Source organism: Eutrigla gurnardus (assembly GCF_963514095.1).
Source record: "Eutrigla gurnardus genome assembly, chromosome: 14".
Lineage (NCBI taxonomy): Eukaryota > Metazoa > Chordata > Actinopteri > Perciformes > Triglidae > Eutrigla > Eutrigla gurnardus.
This window is the reverse complement of record NC_139937.1, coordinates 4,016,272-4,040,470: the sequence shown is the minus strand read 5'-3', so window position 1 is coordinate 4,040,470 and position 24,199 is coordinate 4,016,272. Positions and strand designations below refer to the sequence as shown.

Sequence of the window (24,199 nt, the reverse complement as noted above, 5' to 3'; positions counted from 1 at the left end):
TGCAAACCCATGCATGAAAAAACACATAAGCCATCATCACCAGTACAGGGGTGTGGGGTTAGATCTCTGTTTTTAAGGGCAATGAGACAGTATGTCTCCACCATGCAGACAGGGCAGCAAGGCACGTGGAGGTCAGCAGAATCAACAGGCCTGGAAAAAAACACACGAGTCTTTGTGTGAATGCACACATGAGTTCACACTTCTTCAGAAATGATGTGGTCAAACAGGACTTCAGGACATTCCAGCAATAATTCTATTTAGTGAGGTATCGTTTAGAGATAAGGATTTTAAATAATTCAGCCACTTTAATAGAGCTGAGAGGATGATTCGACCTTAAGGCAAGAATAATTGTCTTTGAACAGTTTCCTAATAAATATCTGTACAGTAGGTCATGTTGTGGAAAAATGAATCTGCCCAATAAAGATCAACAACCAGGATCAGCTTTTTCTCCGAGGTTTATTCCACTAAGTATTCTCATCTGCAGAGGAGGTTCACCCCTGCCTTCTGATGCAAAGGTTCAGAATCAGCAGGAACGACCCTGAGTCCAACAACAATCTCCCTTTTAAGGAGGAGGAACCAAAGGACGGATCATGTCCTATCTTACAAAGACAAGATGTACAGGCAAGGTCAAGATTTACAGAACACAGCCGTCATAGTCCTGAAATTATCTTATGTCAATGTGGCCCTCATGTTCATATCATCTACAAACAGGCATTCATTTTCGTCATAGCATAACAGTCAGATGAGTAGATGCGGATCGACGTCTGGCCTGACAAATATTCTGATTATAAAGTACAAACATCCAAAATTCCCATTACATTCACAAGAACCATAACAAAGATAGATAGATAGATAGATAGATAGATAGATAGATAGATAGATAGATAGATAGATAGATAGATAGATAGATAGATAGATAGATAGATAGATAGATAGATAGATAGAGATGGATACTGGGGTACGAAACGGTCGGTGTAATCTTCTCTAGACGGCAGGCAGAGTAGCCGTGTCCTGGTTCACATTGATGGCATCACTGTAGTTGTCTTGGTGTTGCTCTACAGGTGACTGGTAAGCCGTAAAACCAAGGTCACATCTGGGGAGTCAGAGGGAAGGAGAGCATAAAACACCAAATAAGGAAAATAAAGTGATTATTGTTTGATTTCATTGACAACATAGAACACACAACACCTGATGCTCCTATTCAAAGTAAAGAGACTGCATTTACAGTAAATCACAATCTGATTCACCCATTTACACTGTGGTTAGGAGAGACTGTGCAGTGCAGAAGCCAGGGCCTAATTATTTGGGCTAATTAGGGTTCAGAATCTAACTCAGCATGTGGACCTGGGATTGACCTGCATGCCTTGTGATTAATGAACATGGTAATGTTAAATAATGTTAAATAATGTTAATGTCTTAAAACCTGCTAAATGTGGCTTTGTTCACAATTCTACAAATGAATCGTTTTACATACGTGTTACATACGTGTTACATCTTTGACATTCCTTGGTTTAGCTTTTTGTAAAATGTTCTTGTGTAATGTTCTAGCAGTCATATTCTTCCAGCTATATTTGGCTGGAATGAGTAAAAAGCTCCTAATTTCCATTTCTCTGAGTCCTTTGTTATCTTCTCCTGAAACAGCAATCCTGACTGACCAAATGGGTTTCCTGAAAAAAGGAGAGAGAAAGAGAGAGAGATACAGGTGGAGAGAAAGAGAGAAGCAGCGAAATTGTAAAAAAAAAAAAGTAGGCTACGGACATTTCCATGGTTTTAAAATTCTAAAACCCAATCATGAAAATGCACATAGCACAAGAGAAATAATGAACGCCCCGGGAGCAAGGAGAGCACATGCCAGTAAATAACACAGATAACAAGCTCATCACATCTGGGTACGTGCTGTGGCCTGGGTAGAGCACTGCCTCAGGCCTCCTGGCTTTCACACCTGTTACTCCGTTTTATTTTCACCCTGGGCTAAACACACAATATGATGCCTTTTTTTTCATTAAAAAAATCCATTTCCTACAAGGTTGTGTGATGCTGTGTGACTGCCTTCATGCTCAAGTAAATGCACTTACACCCTGAGAAGATTAGCGCGTGTGGTCACCTTGGGGACGAACACTGGTGTGAACTAATAGGAAGGTGTTCAATTCAAATAGCTTTGACTCAACTGTCACCTATGAGTAAGGAGACCTGAATATAAGGGGGGTACTTAACAAGTTGATGTTAGGGTCTCAATAAATTGATTGTTGACTTTATATTTTAGACCATGATGTATGGTATGTATGTCGTATGAGTGACATATCTGCCAATTGTAGGAAATGCAAGTACAAAAGGTTTATATGAATACATTTAAAGTAGATTTGATTATTCTCGTTGACTTTTAGTCTAATGCGATTATAACAATATGCTGTATGCGATGTACTGTTGCTCCGGGAACAGCTGTGGCTGGAGGCATTCGGTTTTCAGGTCATCTGTCCCTCCCTACTATTCAAACACATTTGGCACAAACATTCACTTGGACTCAAGGATGGACTGATTACATTTTGGGTGGTGAAAAGTCAAAGTCGCTGTGACCTCACATCCATCCCATTTTCTTATCTTAAGAATGCCTTGAGGGTATTTATACTAATTTGGCACAAACGTCCACTTAGAATCAAGGATGATTGGACAAAGTTTTAGACGTGGACAGAAGCTTGGACGTGGACAGAGGCTTGGACGTGGACAAAGGTTTAGACGTGGACAGAGGCTTGGACGTGGACAGGCTTGTACGTGGACAGAGGCTTGGATGTGGACAGAAGCTTGGACGTGGACAGAGGCTTGGACGTGGACACAGGTTTTGACGTGGACAGAGGCTTGTACCTGGACAGAGGTTTGGACGTGGACAGAGGCTTGGACGTGGACAGAAGCTTGTACGTGGACAGAGGCTTGGACGTGGACAGAAGCTTGTATGTGGACAGAGGCTTGGACGTGGACAGAAGCTTGTATGTGGACACAGGCTCGGACCTGGACACAGGCTTGGACCTGGACAGAGGCTTGGACGTGGACAGGTCTGAATGATTTCCTGAAGTTTACACAAGCACAGAGACAGACAGACAGACACCAGCAAATACAGCATTTTTTATTTGTTTACTTTGCCAACAGGAAGTAACATTGCTCTTAACACCTGATCATATTTCACTTCTGATTCTGACGACATCCCCCTGGGTAGCGAACACGCTAACGTTTACCTAACATTTCAACATTTTCCATTTTCCTGTCTTTGCTGAAATTCAGAAATGTATTTTGAGACTCGTTGACTCACGCCAGATTAAATAAGGTTAGGTTATTGCAAAAGTGACATTTGCAGTGTGTTTTTTGCTTAATAAGGGTACTCACCATTAGCAACATCGTAAACGGCCGTTGTGAAGGTAACATAACGTTACCTCATTTTAAGATTTCTACCTTAACTAACTTAACCTTCTTTATCCAGTTTTCTTTCTTAGCTAAGTAACTAATGTATAATATATTCAGCTCTAAACTTCACAAGTTTAACGCCCAATGATTTAAATGGATATTTAGAAAACACAATATACTCACTTTATATTACATATATTATATTACACTTTATATTAGTTAAAGTTAGGCTACTTAAGCTAACTTTATCACCCGTTACTCGTCGCTGTCCTTGAGTCTTTCTCCAAATATCGCGAGAGGATGAGCAACTGGAAATCAGTGACGTACCTACTGAACGACGACTGAGTCCCAACAATGTGATTTTTTTTTTTTGCCCACTAATGTGAATACAAAGACTTGGTAATTAAATATCCATAACATTGTAGCAAACAAAAAGAAAACCCCAGAATAAACACAGCGAGTTGGTGCCACGGAGAGAAAAACTGTTTCACAGTGAGATATGAGAAAGTAGGCCCATCATTGACTGACAAAGTTAGTAAAATAGCCTGTTTGTGAGAGCACCGAGAGACCAAATGGTAATTATTCTGTGTAAATAATATCTCATCTGTCCTGCATGAATTGGTTCAATTAGTGTTTTCTAAAGCATCGCACTATAAAACCAACCCCCAAATTAAATAAAACAAAACATTTAAATTAAAAAGCAGCGACACAGAAAACATGGAAACTGTGATGTTATAGATATATACTTTATTAATTCTCTCTGATAAAATAAAAATTACAAAATAATTTCAACCCCAAACGGCACTTTCCTTGTTCATAATTATTTAACGTATTGTTAATACATATATCATAATTGTCATGACGAATGAGAAGAATACTATAGTTTAGTAATATTAGATATCAGCTATAACTGCGTTTAATCATAATGGTAGAAAAGACTAAGCAATACAAAGCTAGATTTCGTTAACAGCATACTATACAATATTCCAAGCGTATGTAATTCAGTATTCCGGCCACAGCGTGTCGCTATAAGACAGTTTTCGATATTATCTCCTATGCAAGGGTAGGCTCGTCTCTTTTCATCACACCATTATAATCCCTCTCAGATATACTTGAGTTTATCTCTCTATGTTTTATTCATTTCATAAGCAACTGTTCCTTCATGGCCATTTATCCTTTATAAGGTTTATTTGTGTTCCCTTGTGTTCATCCATTGTCCACCTCGATCTGTTTTAAAGCAGTGAAGAGCAGTTCATGTACAGCACTGTAACAAGTCCATACCCAGATTTTCACAGTTATTCCCTCAGAAATATTGTCAGGATATCTGCAACGCCTCCTGCTATCTTTTGTCCCCAGTGACAGCAGCATTCCCTGCCTCTTATTGAAGTCCATTTAAGAGAGAGCACTTTGGTTGTAGAGGTGTGTGTGTATCTTTGTGTGTGTGTGTGTGTGTGTGTGTGTGTGTGTGGATGCCTGTTCCTGTGTCTGCATGGCAGTTTAAGTGATCAAGCAAGCAAGAGTGTGTGAGTGTATTTCTTTACACAGAATACATTCATGATAACAGTGCGTTGATTTGGGACTGCAACCTTGAAAAAGAATGGCAGTAAGTAAAGTCTTCTTCCCTTCATTAACGGTCAAAGACACAACCCTACATTGTGAAAAAATATCAATTAGCTTAAAATCAACCTATAATCATACAGCTAAACAATTGTTTCATTTTTTATTAAATTGATTAATAATGTAAAAATCAATATTTTAGTTATTGTAAGTATAAATATTTTTCAGAGAATTAAAGCAAAACAATAGATACCACAGCATCCCAGTCAATCTGACTCCACTGGCTTCGGACAAGTAAAAGAATAAGCAGATCATTTATTATTGATGGAGAATGTTTTGACTGGTATTTTAGCCGTCTGCTCGGCGGAGCACTCAACAAACGCGGAGCATTAAGTTTGTGTCTTGAAAAGTCAAAATGAATCAACCAGATTGAAATGCCAGTTTAATAAATGTCTGTGTTGTAATCTATTTTTTTCTCCCAACAACCATTCCAGTATTAATGCACTTGATACAACTATAATTTCCCCCCCCCTCCGATTAGAAATGTCAACAAATTAAACAAAACCAAAAGTCTAATTTGAGTACAGCAAACCTACAAGTTCACGTACACATCAGTTCAACCCAATATTTGACTCAATAAACGCAGTAATAAGGTCCTGTCGTAGCTGCGTCGGTTATGTTATCATCTGCAACCGTCTTCCTTCTCACAAACAGATGTTATGATGACCACTGACCCTCAGTGACTCATTTCAACTTCTTCTGTCATTTGTGTCATTCAGTGAATGCTTATGATTCTCCCCGACAGAGTGGGTAAAAATGTCACAACTATGGTGAGCTCACACCCACCAAAGGTAAGTGGCTTGGATGAACTTTGTTTTTTACAGCGTGTCTACATTGCTTGGCAGTGCTCTGTGGAGACTGACTGTGCATTGAGTTCTTGGCAGTATAGGCTTAGTATCATCTGGTGGGCTAGTGCACACCGTCTCTGTGTGTGTGAATAGGGCCTGCATCGTGAAAGATGGTGTATGTTTGTGCTGTGTTAACTTGTATTGCGTTGATGATGCGTCAATATAAGTTGTGTGTGTGTGTGTGTGTGTGTGTGCAGTACATGCCACTAGTGTATTTTTTTTAAATATATATCATGGTCAGATTGATCGGACCTTCTGTTAAAGGGATGCTCGTTAACACACAATTAGCATTCAGATAGAAAATACATCATAAGGATAAAAAGTCATGGTCATTAATTCCTGATGAAGGGAGAGAGATTGGGAGAGGGGGAAAGGAAGAGAGACAGAGAGAGAGACAGAGAGAGAGAGAGAGAGAGAGAGAGAGAGAGAGAGAGAGAGAGAGAGAGAGAGAGAGAGAGAGAGAGAGAGAATAAAGGCCCTTTTAAGTAATTGGAGTGGATTCCATTTAGATGCTCTGAGTTTATATAATTATTCCTCGTTATTTCTCCTCCTCTCCTCCCCTCATCCTCTCTACCTCCATTTCTCACCCTCTTGACATTCTTCCTCCCCCTCACACCTTTTAGAGTCTCCATTATTCTTCTCCTTCCCTTGTCAGGGATAGCGCCCCAAAGTCCTTAACATGTCTCATCGTTCATACTGGTCCTCCATCTTAATCCTATTATTTCTCCTCACAGTCCCGTCTTCAACCCTCCCTCATGGAGCGTTCGTTTCAGAGGATCACCTCTCACATGTCTCTCCTCCTCCCTCCTTTTTCCTTTCCTTTAGTCCCCCCCCCCTCCCACTCCTCAGAGCCGTCTTCAGCAGCTAGAAGTGCAGATGTTGGGGTTGGGACTGCCCTCCAGGCTCCCCTCTGGGCTCAGAGGTGGGGGCGACTCCAAGGCCAATATAGGGACCTGGGAGGGGGGCCCTGCCGGAGGTGTGACCTGGATTGGCGCAACTGGCGCTGGAGCAGTGGTTAAAGATGCAGCTGGGGACAGTGGGACCACAGCACCTCCTCCACTACCTCCTCTCCCATCCCTCTCTCGAAGCAAGTGGACCAGGGCGGCGTGCTGGGCGCTGAGGGTGGCTGAGAGGTGGGCAGGCAGGGTGTTGAAGCCGGCGGTGAGCTGCTCCACCCGCTGCTCCAGGGACAGCATCTGGCGCTCCAAGTCCTCGCTGCGGTCGTTGAGCTCTGACATGAGCTCATACATGACGCTCTGCATCTGTGAGAGGAGAGGAGAGATGACACTTGGAAGAAGGGAGACTGATTGCTATGACTTAATGAGTATTATGATGGTTGCTTTAGTAAAGCTGGTTTAGGGAAAATGTATTTGGACTGAATAAGAAGAGACAGCATAGGAGTTAGATTGTGAGGTAAAAGTTGAAAGAGGGCAAGCCTGAGGCTGGGGAGGAGTGAGTAAGACAGGATGAAAAAATGTGCAAGAGGGACTAGAAGCTGGGATGAAGAAAAAGCTGGAGGGAAGTCTTTACGTGGGTTGATTGCGAAGAAAGAGAGGAAAGAGAGAATGAAATGTCCCTGCCTCACACATCCTGGTCTCCGTAACCATGGTAAACGCACAAGTGGCCAATTGAGATGGAGTCACTGAGATGGCATAATTGCAAAATATTTGGTGCTAAAGGCACTGCTCCTAGATACAAACACACACTCACACACACACAGGCACACTCACACACACTCACACACACACACACATTCTCTTTCAGACACCCACACAGTAACAGAAAAACATGAGCACTCCCCTCCCTCCTCTCATTTCCTCCTCGCACTCTCACACAGTCATCCCTGTTTTAACACTTTTTCCGGTTGCTAGGAGACACAAAGCCATGGAAACGGGCAGGTCATCTCTGAAAAGGAGGATTGTCGTGGGATATTTGGGGGGAGGGGGGGCAAAGGCATGTGAGCCATGAGTTACCTACCTGTGTGATGGTTACGTGTCCGTGAAGTGTGTGTGTGTGTGTGTGTGTGTGTGTGACTCACCTTTGAGAGGTCCACTAGTGTGTTGGCCTGATCACTGAGTTTCCTCTGCTCCATTTTCACACTACGTAATCTGCAAACAGATACACACACACACACACACAATAAATACACACACAAAGTTGAAACCCGGTGAATACACAGCGGTTGGTCCAGAGAGCTAATCCCTCCGGGTCCAGACAACAACGCTGCAGAGCGGTCACCTTGCCTAATTCAGCCTCATTTCTACCTGCAGTGTGTCGCTAGAGTCTGAATGCACAAACAGTGTGCTTGGAAACACTGGAGTTTTGTAATGCGGGTGAAAGTATAGGTCAGTTTAATGTTAGAGTCTGAGATCTTAAGCTGAAGGGAACAGGGTAGTTTAAATATTAAGCAACCTTAAGGGGAATAAGGCCTATAGGGAAATAATCGAAATGAAATGAAATGAATAAATTGTCTTTTTTTAGTCCAATTAAAAATAGGACGTGGCCAACTCTCAATACAATAATAATTAGTGAAGTAAAGGTCTAATCTGTGTTTTCATATAAGGAACCCTGTGGTGCAGACTTCATCAGGCTGCACCTCCACCTACTCGTCCCCTGTTACGCTGACAGGATTGAACCAGAAAATTCATTCATATCCCCCTAAAACCGCCCCGTTACTATGCTCAGCCTCTCATCCAAGTCCACATGCTTCACCATGAGCCGTTCCATGAGACAATTAAAAGAGTCTTAGGTCTCTTGACTCCGGCTTTCGAAGGCACACGTTTAATGTTCTTGAGTCTAGACTGAGCCGCTCAAGATCAGAAGCAGCAAGCGACATTAAAGGGATGCTTAATTGTGACGCTAGACGGCCTTTCACTAAAACAACCTTTAAAAAGATCACTCGTGGCTGTGTGGCCATGCAAATTTAACTAAACAACGCCGTGGAAGAAATTAATTACAAGGCGTGATTAAGTTCTGCTGCATGCATTAGTGTAATATTAACTTATACAGCACTTCTGAGAAGAGATGCTGATCACAGTGTCTCTAATAGTACACAGTGCAGCGATTATCCAGTGCCACAGCTGTATTTGCCTGGAGTGAACCTGCCCTTTAGTAGATTATGTGTGTGTGTGTGTGTGTGTGGGGGGGGGGGGGGGGGGGGGGGGGGGGGGGGAGGGGGGGGGGGGGGGGGGGGATTCATGCACTTTATCTGATTATCAGCGTTGATCTAACTTGTGGGTGGATAGAAAGTACAGCTGATATCAAAGGCTTCAGCAGCACTGTTGTATGCATGTGCTTCTGTATTTGTTTTTGAGTGTGCGTTTACGCGGGTGTGTGTGTGTGTGTGTGTGAGGATGTAAGGTGTGGTCTCACTGATGTATAGCCTGGAGGAACTTCCGCTGGTGTTTGCGGACTCTGCAGTGGTCGATCTTCTTCATCAGCTTGGTGTGTTTGTAGATGAGCCAGGTTTCCCTCAGCACGTTAGCCGCTGCATTCTTTATCTGCTCGCACACAATGCACATAAACACCGTACATTAGCAACAGGTAACCCTTGGCAACTGAAGCAGGCAACAGGTTTGAGAACAGAGAACAGGGTTGGGCAAACCTGTCTGAAATACAATGAGAACAGGGTATGCTCCCCCCCTCCTGTTTCATTTCGTGGCCCTAGCCCTGTTCTCTCTGGGCCCAGCGCCATTTTTTTTGTGGCCCTAGCCCTGTTCTCTCTGGGCCCAGCCCCATTTTTTTGTGGCTCCTGCCCCGCTTCACTGTGGCCCCAGCCCTGTTCTCTGGAGCCCAGCCTGGTTCTCTTGGGCCCAGCCTGTTCTCTGGGGCCTAGCCCTGTTTTCTTTCAAACAGGTTAACCCTCTCTCTTTTCTCCTCCAATCTCCATTGTTTCCCTACAAAGAAAAAAAAACCATCCCATCTTTTTCTTCTCAGAGGCTGCCCTCATTCTCCCTCTTTCTCCACACACTCCGCTTGCTTGCTTTTCATGTGCACATAAACAGCTTCCTCCTTAGGGAGACTTAGCAATGAGAACCAACAGGAGTCTCCGACACACGCTTCTCTCCTCTCTCGGTCTGCCAATATGCCACATGGTATGTTAGACTAACTCGGATGGTTGGAAGTAATTCACTACACTACCAGCGTCGTTCATTAAAACCAGTGATCTTCCATTTAATTAGAACAACTCAAAGAAACAATGGTGGCACGAGTCGCTGCTCTTAAACTAGCTGTCAAAGACAACCTCATCCCTGCAGGAGAGACATATTAGAGAAATATCTCATAGAACGCCTGAGAAGCATCAGAGTTAATAGCAAAATGTTTCTTTTTCTCCAGTTTGCTGTCAGACAAAGGCTTCAGTTGGTTTTACTTTGTACCATCTGAATGGGAGATTGCAGTGATTTAAGACTCATTCAAAATCAGTCAGGATCAGGATTCAGCTGCATCTATATCCATATCTGATCCACTATGTTTCATACTGTGCATCTCTATAGGTTGCTATATAATTACAACACAGGGGTCTGACATTCGGCAATAGCACGAGTGGATACCATAGAGTAGAGAGAAGAGAGGGAGAGAATCTGTAAGGACATAAATTGAATGAGAGACTTCAAAGCGATGCTGAGCACTGAACAAAGAACAATTATACCCCCGTCTGAGGAGCACAAAAGACCCCGGCAGCTTGGCTAATCAGCACCTATCCACTGCAGTCAAGGACTGCTCACACACACATGCACGCCTCCACATAAACATATGCAGACAAACACACACTATTGGCCACAGATGAAGAGAGTAGGAGGCCTTGGGCCTTGCAGATGTGTTTTCAATGACACGGAGGAAGTCAAACCAAAAAGAGCCAATCCAACATACTAGATCATATATAGAACCCCTCAAGGGAGTTGAGCCTCATGTTACCAGTCACTCTTAATGACAGTTAGCATTACAAACTTAGTCATTCTAACCTTTTTACAGCCTGTTTGCAGATACAAGATATTCAAATGTAGTATGCAAATCTAATGTGAGAAAACCCAATAAAATTAATACAAAAATATGATATCATTTCGGTTCCCATGCCATGACCAATGTGATTTGGATGTAAAGCTAGGGCTGCAGCATGAGGTTAAAGCCTCTATCCTGTGTTTCTCCCTCTGAGCCTCATCTCCCAATGTGTATCAATGGGATTACAGATGCATGTAGTAAGGACAGTCACTGATCCCAAAGAGGCAGCACCAAAATGAAGACATGTTGTTGGTGGGCTTACAGCACTATAAACCAACATCAGTGCTAATATCTTGACGGTAGTCTTGCATCTTTAAAAAATGCTTTAACATAAAATGTTAAATCAGAACCGATTAGGGGCCGTCTGGTATTTATGGAATGGGCCACTGGAGGAAAATGGGGGTATATTTTTATATTAAGTTATTTTAGACAGGGTCATTATATATAAACCCCCCCGGTGATATAAATTATATCACCGGGGGGATTATGCATAAAGGGAGCTGCACGGTGATGTAGTGGGTAGCACTCTCGCCTCACAGCAAGAGGGTCCTGGGTTCGATCTCCGGGTCGGCCCCAGGTTCCTTCTGTGTGGAGTTTGCATGTTCTCCCCGTGTAAGCGTGGGTTCTCTCCGGGTTCTCCGGCTTCCTCCCACAGTCCAAAGACATGCAGGATGGGGATAGGTTGATTGGTGACTCTAAATTGCCCGTAGGTGTGAATGTGAGTGTGAATGGTTGTTTGTCTCTACATGTTGGCCCTGTGATAGACTGGCGTCCTGTCCAGGGTGTACCCTGCCTTCGCCCAATGACAGCTGGGATCGGCTCCAGCCCCCCCGTGACCCTAAATACAGGATAAGCGGTAGAAAATGGAAAATGGATGGTTATGCATAAAGTGATCAGAGGTCCAAAAATCCCTCCGGTGGGTCTTAAAATAAATAACGGTCCCTTACAAAGAGGATATTTGCAACCAAACATTGGTGAAATGTATTTGCCTGGATTACGTCTTATTTCTCTTTTTTAAATCAGGTTACTGAAGAGCACATTCAATAACCCTGATATCTACAGGCCCATTGGTTAATTGACATGTCAAAACGTATTTATAGTTGATTAACCACTGCAGGCTGAGTGAAATGAGATGAATGATGGCATCTTGTGTCTGTAGCCGGTTTCTGCTGCGGTTTCTGCACAAACTTCCAACGTGTCTCAATCAATGCAAGCCGTACTTCCAGCCATTTAATCAGATGCTGCTGAAGCTTCACCCTTAATTTCAATGGTGGGGAATCATTGCAAATGATACTGCAACTGATAATATCTCACTGTTTTATTACCCACCACCATCTTTATGTTTCTATCTCTCTCCTCCTGGGTGTAAAAAGTAGAAACTAGGAATACTTAATTTACAAACCCCCCAACATGAGGCGCTAACAATACCCCAACAGAAACCAATGACACCAGCAGCAGCAGCAGCAGCAGCAGCTATTCCTGGACCATATGGCAGGCACTTGGGCAACGTTGGTGCCATATGGCTGGTTTGGGTCAAAGACCTGTTCTGGTTGCTCCCCTACTCAGCAAACCTTATGGCAAGTACATGAGAAATCTGTTAAGACGAGGAGTTCCCACATCTCTGCATGTTGGGTGGCTGTTGACACATTGTGTGGTATAAATCAATCAGTACATATAAAAAGATTATTTTAGAAATGTCATACAGACAACCACATGGAAAGCGAAAAAAAAAAAAAAAATCAGAACTCCAACACTTCATTTGTTGCTTGTACTGAAAAAAGGAAATCCTGGATTTTTCCCTTCATTCTCCGTCGTGATGGAGACAGTTTTCTTACATCGGAGGAAAAGCCGCCTGACCCTTCCAACCCAGGAGTCTTGATGACCTATGTATGCAATCAGTAGTCTAATTAAATGCTATGGTGCTGGAGATACACGGAGCAGAAAACATAAACAAACAGACCAATTACCGTGGCAACCACCTCCCACCTCATCAGTGTGCCACAGCGACTCGGCCTTACCTGTTCTGACCTTCCCCTAACGGGTACAATGACACGAGGTCGACACAAAACAAATCATTCAAAGCATGATGTTCAGATTAACCGGCTCCCACTTAAGTGTATTTTCTGCATGTGAGTGTGTCTCCTGAATGAGGTCAGATCGAGGCAGGGCTCCATGAGAAAGAAGAGTTCAAAAGGAAAAGAACCGTTAGAGATGTGTAAATGCTGAGTGTCAAATGAATTTTTTGTCGCTGATACGTCCACACTAATACTAATAATGATCCATCTGGCCTCGTGGGAATTATAAGGCTGTAGGAAAAGTTATTTTTACTGTGTGGAGTGAAAGCTAGCTCAGTAGAAACCTTTTGGGGGGTTAGATTGCTCCCATTTGGCTAATGGTGTATCAACATTGGAAGGCATAGCAGCACCTCCTCCTTGGCCGGAGCCCAGAGTGCACTCTGAATATTCAGAGAGGGCGAAGTGCAAAAGATGCCACAGGGACTTCTAAAAGTGCTCTGTTTCTAACCAAACGCCCAGATTGGAAACAGAATACACGTTCAGAGCACCAATTGTTGAATGATAATATTTTCCAACGTGACTGAAACGGCTTGAATCCAAAGAACTGACCTCAGAAACAGCCGTATTCACACGGCCGCTTGGCTGATGACTTCAGTGAATGGCGCTTAATTGACATTGTAGCGCAATCAAAAGGAAGGACACGCCACTCCACCGACTACAGTAAGTGTTTATCAGCGTGGACAGTGCTCTGAATGTTCTGACCACACAGACGTTCAGCAGTGCTCTGAATGAACCGACACAGTCTTTTAAACACACTCTCTCTGCCCGACAACAAACTCCAGCCCTCACACACGGCCGACTTCAGGGCCACGTTAACCAGCCAAGTTGATAAGTAATTAACATCTGTATTAATCCTGACCAAGGGAGACTTCACTTCAGTGAACACATGGAAATGAACCCTGTGCAATGAACTTTGAATGGTGATTTTAAATCACATCCTCCTCCTTGATAAGGTGATGAGGTCCTCTGCACCACACACACCGTTTCAAGATTTGGAGCCTGGTCGGGCGCATCTAAAAGTCTGATCCGGAGATGAAAGCAGAGAACACGCAAATGATGGAAAGTTAAATATTTTTGAAGTATGCCGAAGTACGTGTCAGAGAGTATTAAAAATACCACACACGTTTGAACTTAAGTGATCCGTGCCGTACACAGATGTCTTGAGGAGGTAATCTTGCAGTTTTTTGGAATCTGTTCAACCACACCCAGCACTTTTCTTACACAGGTGAAGGAAGTGGAATCAAACAGGCATTAGCCTACTGAAATCTGGCTAAAAGCCACACTCATTGGTACTTAATTGACATTCCTGGTAATCCTTCAATCAGAAGGAAACGCTATTTCACAGATGTACAAAGCCAGTGGGTGTGCTTTTGTGTCTGTTTGTGTGAGTGAGTGTGTGTATGTGTGTGTGTGTGTGAGAGTACATACAATCCCGGCAGAATGCAAAGTCTGTCATTGCATTATTCATGATAAAGCCTTGAGTGGTTATATTCTCTTGTTACGACGATATGGCAGAAAATGGCCCCAGCCATGTAAATCAACGTGCGTACAACAGCTTCAATCACGGCTCTCTCAGTAATAGAGGACAGGAGACAATTATCACGGCGTAAACGGAAACCCTTTGAAGGAGTTGTCAGCGGGCAGCATTGTGCTGAATGAAACCGACGTATGGCGCCTCCCTTACTTGATGACTGGCTTTGTTAAGGAAGTGGTTTGTTTGATTGAGGAGGACGTTCAATTAAAAATTTAAAGTATGTTCTTCTCCTTCATCTAGGGGTGATAAGCATCTGTTTGAGCTATATCATTGTAATTATTTATAAAAAAAAGGTACAAATAATATTATTTTCCATTACAAATATTTCTACAAGTTGCCACGGGGCACATGGAAATATTTCAGAATAGCTTGAGTAATTAAAAAAAAACGAATTAGAATGTTATTTACCCACATAGCCTATGTGTTCAGCAACAAAATTTACACAAAAAGATTACAAATTAGTGCGAGGCTGATCTTTTGTACATATTTACAGTCACGACAAGCAGCCAGAGTGACACAACTAAACCATCCTGGCTTTAATGCACCTAAAACACGTTTTGAGCTCAATGCTAAAATACACTCATGATGACGATGTTAACATGCTGATCATTGTTTATGCGCACCATCTGGCTTTAGCATGATAGCGTGTTAGAATTTATATAATACTACCATAATCAATATCATGGTAGTCCATCCCATAATTGCTGAGATATACAGTCTGGATAAAACTTGTGGATTGACTGACCCATCATAGCTAGCATTAATAAAACACACACACACACACACACACACACACTGTTCAGGTGTTAGACACTGTGTGAACACACTCAGGTTGACCTGGCCGGAGCCTGCAGGAAGACGAGGCAAACCAAACAGCTTCTCTGTTGATGCTTGATGTACACTGAAATGATTGATAACCCGACCACGTTCAGTCACCCAGATACCCTGCTGCCATAATGTACCCTACATATTTGATATGGGAGCTATTTTTAAAACTTGGAACTTTCAACTGTATGAAAAATTGAAAAGGACCGGAGGAGGGAGGGAGTGAGAGATGGAGGGGAGGAGGCAAGGATGAAAGAAAGGAGAGGGCAAAGGAGGGAGGAGAGGTGACAGAAAGAGTGAGAGAGAGGGATTTACTGTAAGAGAGGCAAATGTCAGAGGAGAGAGGAGGCGGAGGGGAGGCCACGTGGGAGGAAAAAGATGGTAAAATAGGGACAGATGGTAAGTGAGGGAGCAGAACAGAGCAGAGAGTGAGAAAGAGGCAACCTTTTATTGCCTTCACTCACTCACTCAAACACCTTGTCACAATACAGGCCGTTTTGTAGCAGTCGTGGAGCGTGAAGGAGGGGCAGCGAAAAGGACAGCTCATTTGGCCTCTCAACACCGTCTCTTCCCGGAAAATAGAGTATAACTCAGCCAGAGGACGATGACACATAAAACCCTATTTTTCTGAATGCAGTTCTGTCTGCGTGTCACCGTGCTGAACAAGATGTGTGTTTGTTTTCTTGAAGTCATTGTCACACTCATTCACACCACGAGCATACGCACCCTCTTGGTGAGTTGCGTGTCCATCATGAAGTTGTGTACGTGTTTCTCGGCCTTGGTCAGCTCCAGCTTCCTGGCTACCACGGCAACCACCAGAGCTGTACAGCCCGCACCCTGAGGGGGGAGGGGAGGGCAGGGGAGGGAGAGAGGAGGAAAAGACAGTGCAGTCAGTCAGTTAAGAGGAGGAATTGGTAAATCGGGGGCTTTTATGGGAATTAGCCCAGATGACGGAAGGGAACGAGGAAAAATATGAGGAAGGCATTCGCATGACAGAAGGAGAAGTGAATGGGAGAGAGGAGAAGATTAAGAGGGAAAGCTCCGTTCCAGATCCACGTTTCCTCATGTTGAGCAGCAAGCCAAGTCTATTTTCACTTCCGATCCATCTGGTGTGAGATCCCTTCTCTATCGCCTCTACATGGAGCCGCAAAAAATATCCCCCTTATAGACGAAAAAACACATCGAAGATTGACACCACCAAATTTCATTTAATTGGATGCTGCCAATCTGAATTACACGGTGTCAGTCTTCTCCTGTCACCGGAGGCTCGAGGCCTGCAGGAGGTGTAAAAGTATGAAACGCAGACCGGTTTGTCTGTATTCCAGCTCCAGCCACACGGGACATACGGTGAATTCATTTGGGGGAGAGTGACAGCAGTCTCTCAACCAGAAAGACATGCTTGAGAGGAGAAGAGGAGCAGGAACACGGGGAGGAAGACAGACTTAATTAACTTTCAGATTAGACACTGTTTTCAGTGGGGCTGTTGAGTGCTCACAGGTCCCTGTGAAGGGGGCAGGCGTCTAGAGGGAAGAGATAAAGAGAGCGCAAAGCTATGAGTAAATACAAACGGAGGAAGGGAAGGAAACACGGAGGGTGGTTGGAGGAGAGGATGTGTGCACGGAGGAGAGAGATGGAGAAGAAGGCGATGTTAATGAGGTCACATATCTCCTGATAAGTACCGAATGAAGATTAAGGATGTTTAATGAAAATGTAGGGAGAGAGAGAGAGAGAGAGAGAGAGAGAGAGAGAGAGAGAGAGAGAGAGAGAGAGAGAGAGAGAGAGAATAAAAGATAGGAGTTTTGAAGCGTGTTGGAGACGGCCAGGACTTCATCACACAACTCTTGAACAATAACACAGGTTTTTCCAAAAATAACGTTGGCTGGGTTCAGGAAAATGTAACACACAAACAGGCATTAGTGCCCACGTCTATACACTCATCCACTCTGTTTGTGTTTATTCACAAAACTATGAATAAAATATGACAAAGGCCGATGGAAAACCCTCGGAGCGTTCGTATGTCTGTGCTTTAGGGAAAACGAGCGCCCGACGAATCGCTACAGCGCGTGCACGTGCGGCGCGGTGTCCGCGTATCCAACTGTGCGTGCGCGTTCAGAACCGTCGGCCACAAACAGCGGGGTGCTGATTGGTTTGCCATGACAGCCTAGTAGGTGTGTATGCTCATGCATGCTAGAGCGTTTGTTTGTGTATTCGCCTGCATCCATTTGATTTCAGCAGGGTTCCCCGTGCAATCTCCGCAGAGTGACACAGCTGCCGATGGCTCCGCTGCTGGATCTGTTTCATGTGCCCGGGTGTTTCCCCTCACTTCCTCCGCTGCAGAGCGACCAACCTACGGAGCTGTCAGAGAGGAAAGCACCGATCTGTGCTTCTGAGCAAAACCCGCATCTGTTTGAGCTCCAGGCAGAGGAGAGTAGTTTCCCCAACAGGAACGCACAGAGGAAAGAGAGGAAGATGTTCAACGCGCAAAGAAACGTGACATTTAATGTGTTCAATTAGAGCGCACAATACAAGCAATTAGAGGCTGACAGGAGCACAAAACGGGGTTGAAGTTGCAGATACTCTACATCACTTTAACCTGACGTCCAGAACTACAGCATAGGCTGCATTCACTTTGCTTTGACCCCTGACCCCGCTTGTCCTTTATAAGCAAACAGCTGATGAACGACATGCTATAATGTAGCTGCACGCAGATATAAGACAATCTATGTGTTTATTGATACACAGTATTTGTTAAAATTCATACCTTTGATGCCATATTTTATACAATTTGTAGCTGTTTCATTATATTGTCAACCATTATCTGTATAAACACCAGTTATGGGTGACAAATACATACAAATGCACTTAAATATGCAACTACATCATCATGTGTTATAAACCCTATATGTAATATGTGCATGCTGCTCATTAATGCTGGGTGGGAGTAAAATGCATACTAATATATGTGAATGAAGATATAGATATGCAAATAAAGAGAAGATGTACCCTCCCGCCATCCTTCCACCCACGACGACCAACACACACACATGCACACTAACACCTGGCACACCCCCAGATAGCCTCGGGGCAGTGGTATATTCCAACACTATTGGCCTTCATGTGTTGTCATAGTAACAATAGCTAGAATTTCTCCTAAAGAAACACATTACAATAATTCTCGTGCAAGAAAAAAAAAGTAATCCTGTTCCCCGTCCTCGACCTTTTACTCCTTTAAAAAAAAAATAAAAAAAATCACTTCACTCCCTGCTCTCTGCTTTCCCACGACCTGCTGCCCCCGGTCTCCCCCGGTCACCCTCCCCCATACAAGCCTCACCTTCTACCTGCATCCTCGCTCCTTCTCTGATGATCCATTAAAATAAACCAGAGGAGAGTGTGTTTGTGTGACAGCGGAGGAGAGTGTGTGTGGGAGTCTCATGAAGAGTGCATGTCACGCTGTGTCAGTGTGGTGTGGAGGATGCGGTGTGTAACAGCGGGCTCGGGACGCTCTGCATCCGCCCCCCTTTTGTGTCACTGTGTTCCATTACAATGAGTCGTACACTAAAAAAACCTGATTGTGTGATTCACCCCAGCAAATGTGTGTCTTTGTTGCATGACTGTGTTTATTCACACGTTGAAGAAAGTAAGTGAGCTGGCAAATAAAGAGCGGCTGGACGGACACAGTGAGAAATACAGACACCCAAATCATGTATATGTGACCCGCGTATGATTCCCCCGCTGAGACCTACTTCCAGAAGGACACTGGTAATCATGTCAAGTGACGTAAGCTACTTGTTGTGGACAAATATTGACGGGCTTCTGATTTTGAGAGTTATTCTGAGGGCTTTGTGATTTGTTGTCCCATCATCCGGCGGCCATTAAACTGCATCTTATCTTTATGAAACTCTAGTGGGCACATTATCACATCTTACCGTGTCCACTGATCTGAGGACAGTTTAGGGATGCTTCAAATGTTTAGTGTTCTTCTTTTGTATGAGCATCCTTTATTTTTCCATTCGATTTAACAAGATCAGCTACACCAGTATTAAAGCCTGTCATAAAAATGCCAAACCCATGGCAGTTAATGAAATATGACATATAATATCTCATGCAGGCTCCCTCATCTTTTTTGCAGGAATGTCATTTTGAGGAACACGTTGATAATGTAGTGCTTAATGCATTGTAATTCAGAAACGTAATGGGATTACATCGTTTGGTTTAAAAGCTGCGTTATCCCCGACTCAGGACACCGGCTGTGCAGCGACTTTCATCTCTTTAGCCTCACACTCTTCTATTACTCACTGTACTCTAAACACTAAACATGTGGTGCACTATGACAAGTATTACCAGGGAACTCTTTAGCATCAGATTTTGAGCTCTATTTTTTCTTTCCTGACCTTCTAAAGAATCAGCTAAATCCATCAGTCTTATTCGGACATGTCATTTAATGTACTTGACATTTAGCTATTGAGCCATTTAAAAGAGAAGAAAATGAATTTTCTTGTTATTGAAATTACAATAATTTCTTTTTTTTAACAGAACAGCGTATGTTAAAATGATAACATGGATAAAGATGAGTAGTATTGATGATCAAATCGTTCCATAAACCTGTGTTTATTTCCTGAAACGAAAGGATAGTAGAAATGAAGAAGATGGGCGAGCGACACGAGACAAAGATGTAAAGAAATGAATCGTTTGAGGAGAGAAGAACACCTGTGAAGTGATGCAAACAGAGGAGCAGCTTAAACACTGATGCTAACAGATGGACGGCAGATCGAAATAAACACATGGCCTGAGGGAAGGAGAGACGGACGGAGAGGAGAAGTGATGGAGGGATAAATAGAATGAGAGAGAAAGAGAGAGAGTGGGAGGACATGGCACACTGAAAGGTGGGACCTTCATTATGCAATGAGGACAGACAGGGGAATAACACACACACACACACACACACACACACACACACACACACACACACACACACACACACACACACACACACACACACACACACACACACACACACACACACAGACCCCTAATGTGGTTTGCACGCCTACACATCCAAAACACACAGAAGCACAGATGAAGGCTAATTCAAGGAGGATTGCCCAAATTACACAAATGGCAGAATTTCTCTCACAAATGACAGCATGCTCTCTAATCTGCTGACCTTTGAACAAGACAAGGGCAGCGCCAAGGGGAGGGGTGGGGTGGGGGGGGGGGGGGGGTAGGAGGGGGTACTGACCATGATTCCTGTGAGCAGACAGACTCCTTTGCCACAGTAAGTGTGAGGAACCATGTCTCCGTAGCCGATGGACAGGAACGTGATGGAGATAAGCCACATGGCTCCCAGGAAGTTACTGGTCACATCCTGGGCGTCGTGATATCTGAAGAGAAACACCGTCCGTGTTCAGAGGACAAAGTCAGTCAATAGAAAAATATAGAAATAAAAACAAAGAAAACAACACAACAACTGGCTCACTGGTCCCGTCTGCAAATGTGGGCGTCACACCTCATACAGGTGCCCTTCTTTTCTTTTGCCTGACACTGAACACATCATATAAACAGAGGCACTCGCCACCATCATTCCTGCCCTATGCACAACACTGTTGCCATAGCAACCCAACCCGGTGCAGATAGTTGTTGTCTCAAAAACACAAATAACGTAAATTATAGCCTTGAGTGTTGGCAAAAGGTAGATTTTCACTCTATTCTCCGGCCTGAAGGGACACACTCGCTAAATTCTCAAATTTGCATCTTTTTGGAAGCAGTTTAATTGCATCTCATATGTGTTTTCCTTCGATAATATGGTTTGGAAAGGAGTGTAAATGCCAATTAAACTTGGATGTACACCAACCAACGGCTTCCCAGCAGCCAGGCAATGAGGCTTCTAATTTTGACCATATTTCCATGATTATCTCCATCACGAAAGTCACGAAAGGCACGGCCACTTCCTGCTTTTCACTTGATCTTACATCAATAACATCACATCATTCATTAAATCTGATTAGAACTCATAAAGACAATTTCATTTACAGATTGAACCAGTCTGTCTCAATAACAGAGAGAAATCTCCAGTCTGCACCTCCAGCTGGTGCAAGTATTTCAGTCCAATATATCTATATGTCTATCTGTGTATGTAGAAGAGCTTTCAGGACATAACCCTGTGAAGAAATATCAACAATACAATCTGCAAGGTATTAAAAGGACGGGAACAACACATTGTCATATAGCTGTGTACGTTTAAGTATAAATCACTGTACTTGTCAACAACTCTCATGGATGTAGATTTAAATAAAACTCATAATGACAGTTGTAATGCTGAGCTACAATGTATTTATTTATTATATTTACTTACAAAATCATTCATTGATAGAGATTCATCTGAAAGGTCAGAGAGAATGCAACAAATGGACCTCAAGTTTCTGGCTTGGATGAGATGAGCTTGATGCTCAGACATTTAGTGGAAACTGGGCTTATATATGAACATTTGACATCCCAGTTAGCTCAGCCATAAATAAATATAAATATATATAAATATAATAATCAAATAGTATAAGTCCTGATAATCATTAAAATATTAAAATGTGACTTTAACATACTAGAATGACTTATATTATTTTTATTCAGTCACCGATGAGACACACTTTTAGTGAAATATAAAACAAATCTTAATAAATAAAGTTAGATAAATAGAAAACAAGATATATACAATGTATGTGTGTATATATATATACATACATTATACTATACATAATAATAAACAATAATAATAGTAATTATTAATAATTAATTTAAAAAATGTAAATAAAAATGTATGTTTGCATCCTGTATTTTTTTCAAATGTTACCGATCTTTCAGGACACAATTATATTGTGGCTTCGTGAGAAAATGGACAAATGAAGTTACAACTCGTCGCCTGGATCACATTACGTGTCCAACTGGTGAAAAAGCCTCATAAACTCAAGTCTAAAGACGGATTATGTTGCACATGTCCCAGATCATATTTCCTGCCAATTGAATTTGAATCACTCGGTTGAATTCTGGGTCAAATCAAAAGTCTGTCAGACTGACACTCTGTCTCATGCACACAGACACAATAAAAATTATTATTGCCACTGACCTCTCACACACTCGTACGGTCCAAGCAGCGATGATCCACAGAGAGATGCTGAAGACCAGCAGCACCGTCCCGGGGCAGATAGTCATGAGGGTTTTCATTACAAACCGTGTGTTAAAATGCACCTGCAACACACACACACACACACACACACACACACACACACACACACACACACACACACACACACACACACACACACACACACACACACACACACACACACACACACAGCAGATTAATGACATAGCAATGCACATCTTCTTTTTCATGGGTGTGATTGCGTGGCTCTGAATCCTCATCCTGGACATCATTTCTCACCCGAGTCCACATCTGAGTAGCTTTTGATAGCGGCAGCTCTCTGAGAATCTCCACTGTAATTGCACCGAGGTCGGGGGCTCGCTCTCTGACTCCGGTCAAGCTAGACAGCATCTATGAGTAATTGGCCTATTTCAGTGTAGTTTTTTCCTTCTTTCTTTTTTTAATCTGTGGCTCATTTGTCATCAACTTCTGGCAGATGGATGATCTGAGAGCAAAGTTGAGGCCTGGAAGGGTTAAGCAGCTGATAAATGAGTTGCCATGTTGGAGCTTCCATGGCAGCTTCAGCACCACTCTGCCACGTAACCTGGAGGGTCAGAACAGCGCCGTCGCAGATACACTCGCAACCTGCTGAATTACCCATCTCATATCTGCTCCATCTCTCCCGCAGTGCTCGCTTGCCTCCTCCTCATCCTTGGAATTAGCATATTTCCACCACACGCTCCATCCCCACTCCCTGATTTCACTATAATGTGAATCATTTAAAGGCATTACAAATGTGGCGCCAAGCGTTTATCGCACGGCTTTGTACACATGTCTCGGCTCGTGTCGTGCCATATCACTCGACTCCTTTCCTTTTTCATGCCCCATTTGAGCCGCGCGCAATATCACGTTCTCATTTCACGCTCCCATCTCATATTGTATTATGAAAGATCTACCACAGCTTACGTCTAAGTCTCCATGTAGAGCGATAACAAGGGAGAGGGAGGGCATCTGAACTGGTGGATGAAAGGAACGAATGAAAGGGACAAGGTGGACCCAGATTTAATCCTGAGTAGAGAGCTCTTGACCTTAATACCTTTACAGCCCCTCGCCTCTATCTGTCTTTTAGACACACACACACACACCTGCATGCACACAGTCCTTCTGACCTTATTTAGGGCACCTATACTCCTGGAGGAGGCGTCGGTGAAGAGTTTGCTGTGCAGAAGCATGACTCTGGCAATGAGGTAGAGGCGCAGGAACATGGGCACGCTCAGCACCATGTCCAGGTCCGCCTCGGCATGCGACGGCGCGTACGAGAAGGCCAGCCGCGCACGCCACTGAAACTTGAAGTCGCCCGGCACCGGATGCACCGCGGACACCAGCAGCTCCAGGGCGATCAGCAGAACCCTCTCCATGGTCATGGCGATGCGCCAGTCGTCGGCGCCATTATCGATGACAAACAGCTGTGGGGACAGGAAGGACACGGGAAGAGTTAAAAGAGGGAAGGAGGTACACTTGTTTTAATGCGCCGCTGGCACAGTCACTCATCTGTGCAGGATGATACGATGCTTAAAAGAAACAAGCAGTGATTTAGAGGAAATGTCTCTTTCCGGGGACGTAAAACAGCATCCATCTAATCAGTAATCTATTCAGTCTCTACACGTCGCTTTGACTCATTTTCATATAACCTACAACTCTTACTAAGATGAAACAAATGTCAACCGAAGAGGCTGCTCTTAAGCAAAACAGGCTCCTAATGCTCCATCATATC

General features: G+C 43.5%; 1 protein-coding gene across 1 annotated transcript in view; it reads right to left on the bottom strand.

The window, feature by feature from the left end:
• Nucleotides 1–4,122: 4,122 nt before the first annotated feature.
• Nucleotides 4,123–24,199, bottom strand: part of kcnn3 (potassium intermediate/small conductance calcium-activated channel, subfamily N, member 3) — a 42,645-nt gene continuing 22,568 nt past the window's right edge. The window contains 7 exon segments of the mRNA XM_084026810.1: nt 4,123–7,120; nt 7,897–7,966; nt 9,231–9,358; nt 16,017–16,127; nt 20,530–20,671; nt 22,408–22,529; nt 23,595–23,891. Of these exon segments, the coding sequence (XP_083882936.1) occupies nt 6,716–7,120; nt 7,897–7,966; nt 9,231–9,358; nt 16,017–16,127; nt 20,530–20,671; nt 22,408–22,529; nt 23,595–23,891 (1,275 nt within the window). The 3' untranslated portion in view covers nt 4,123–6,715.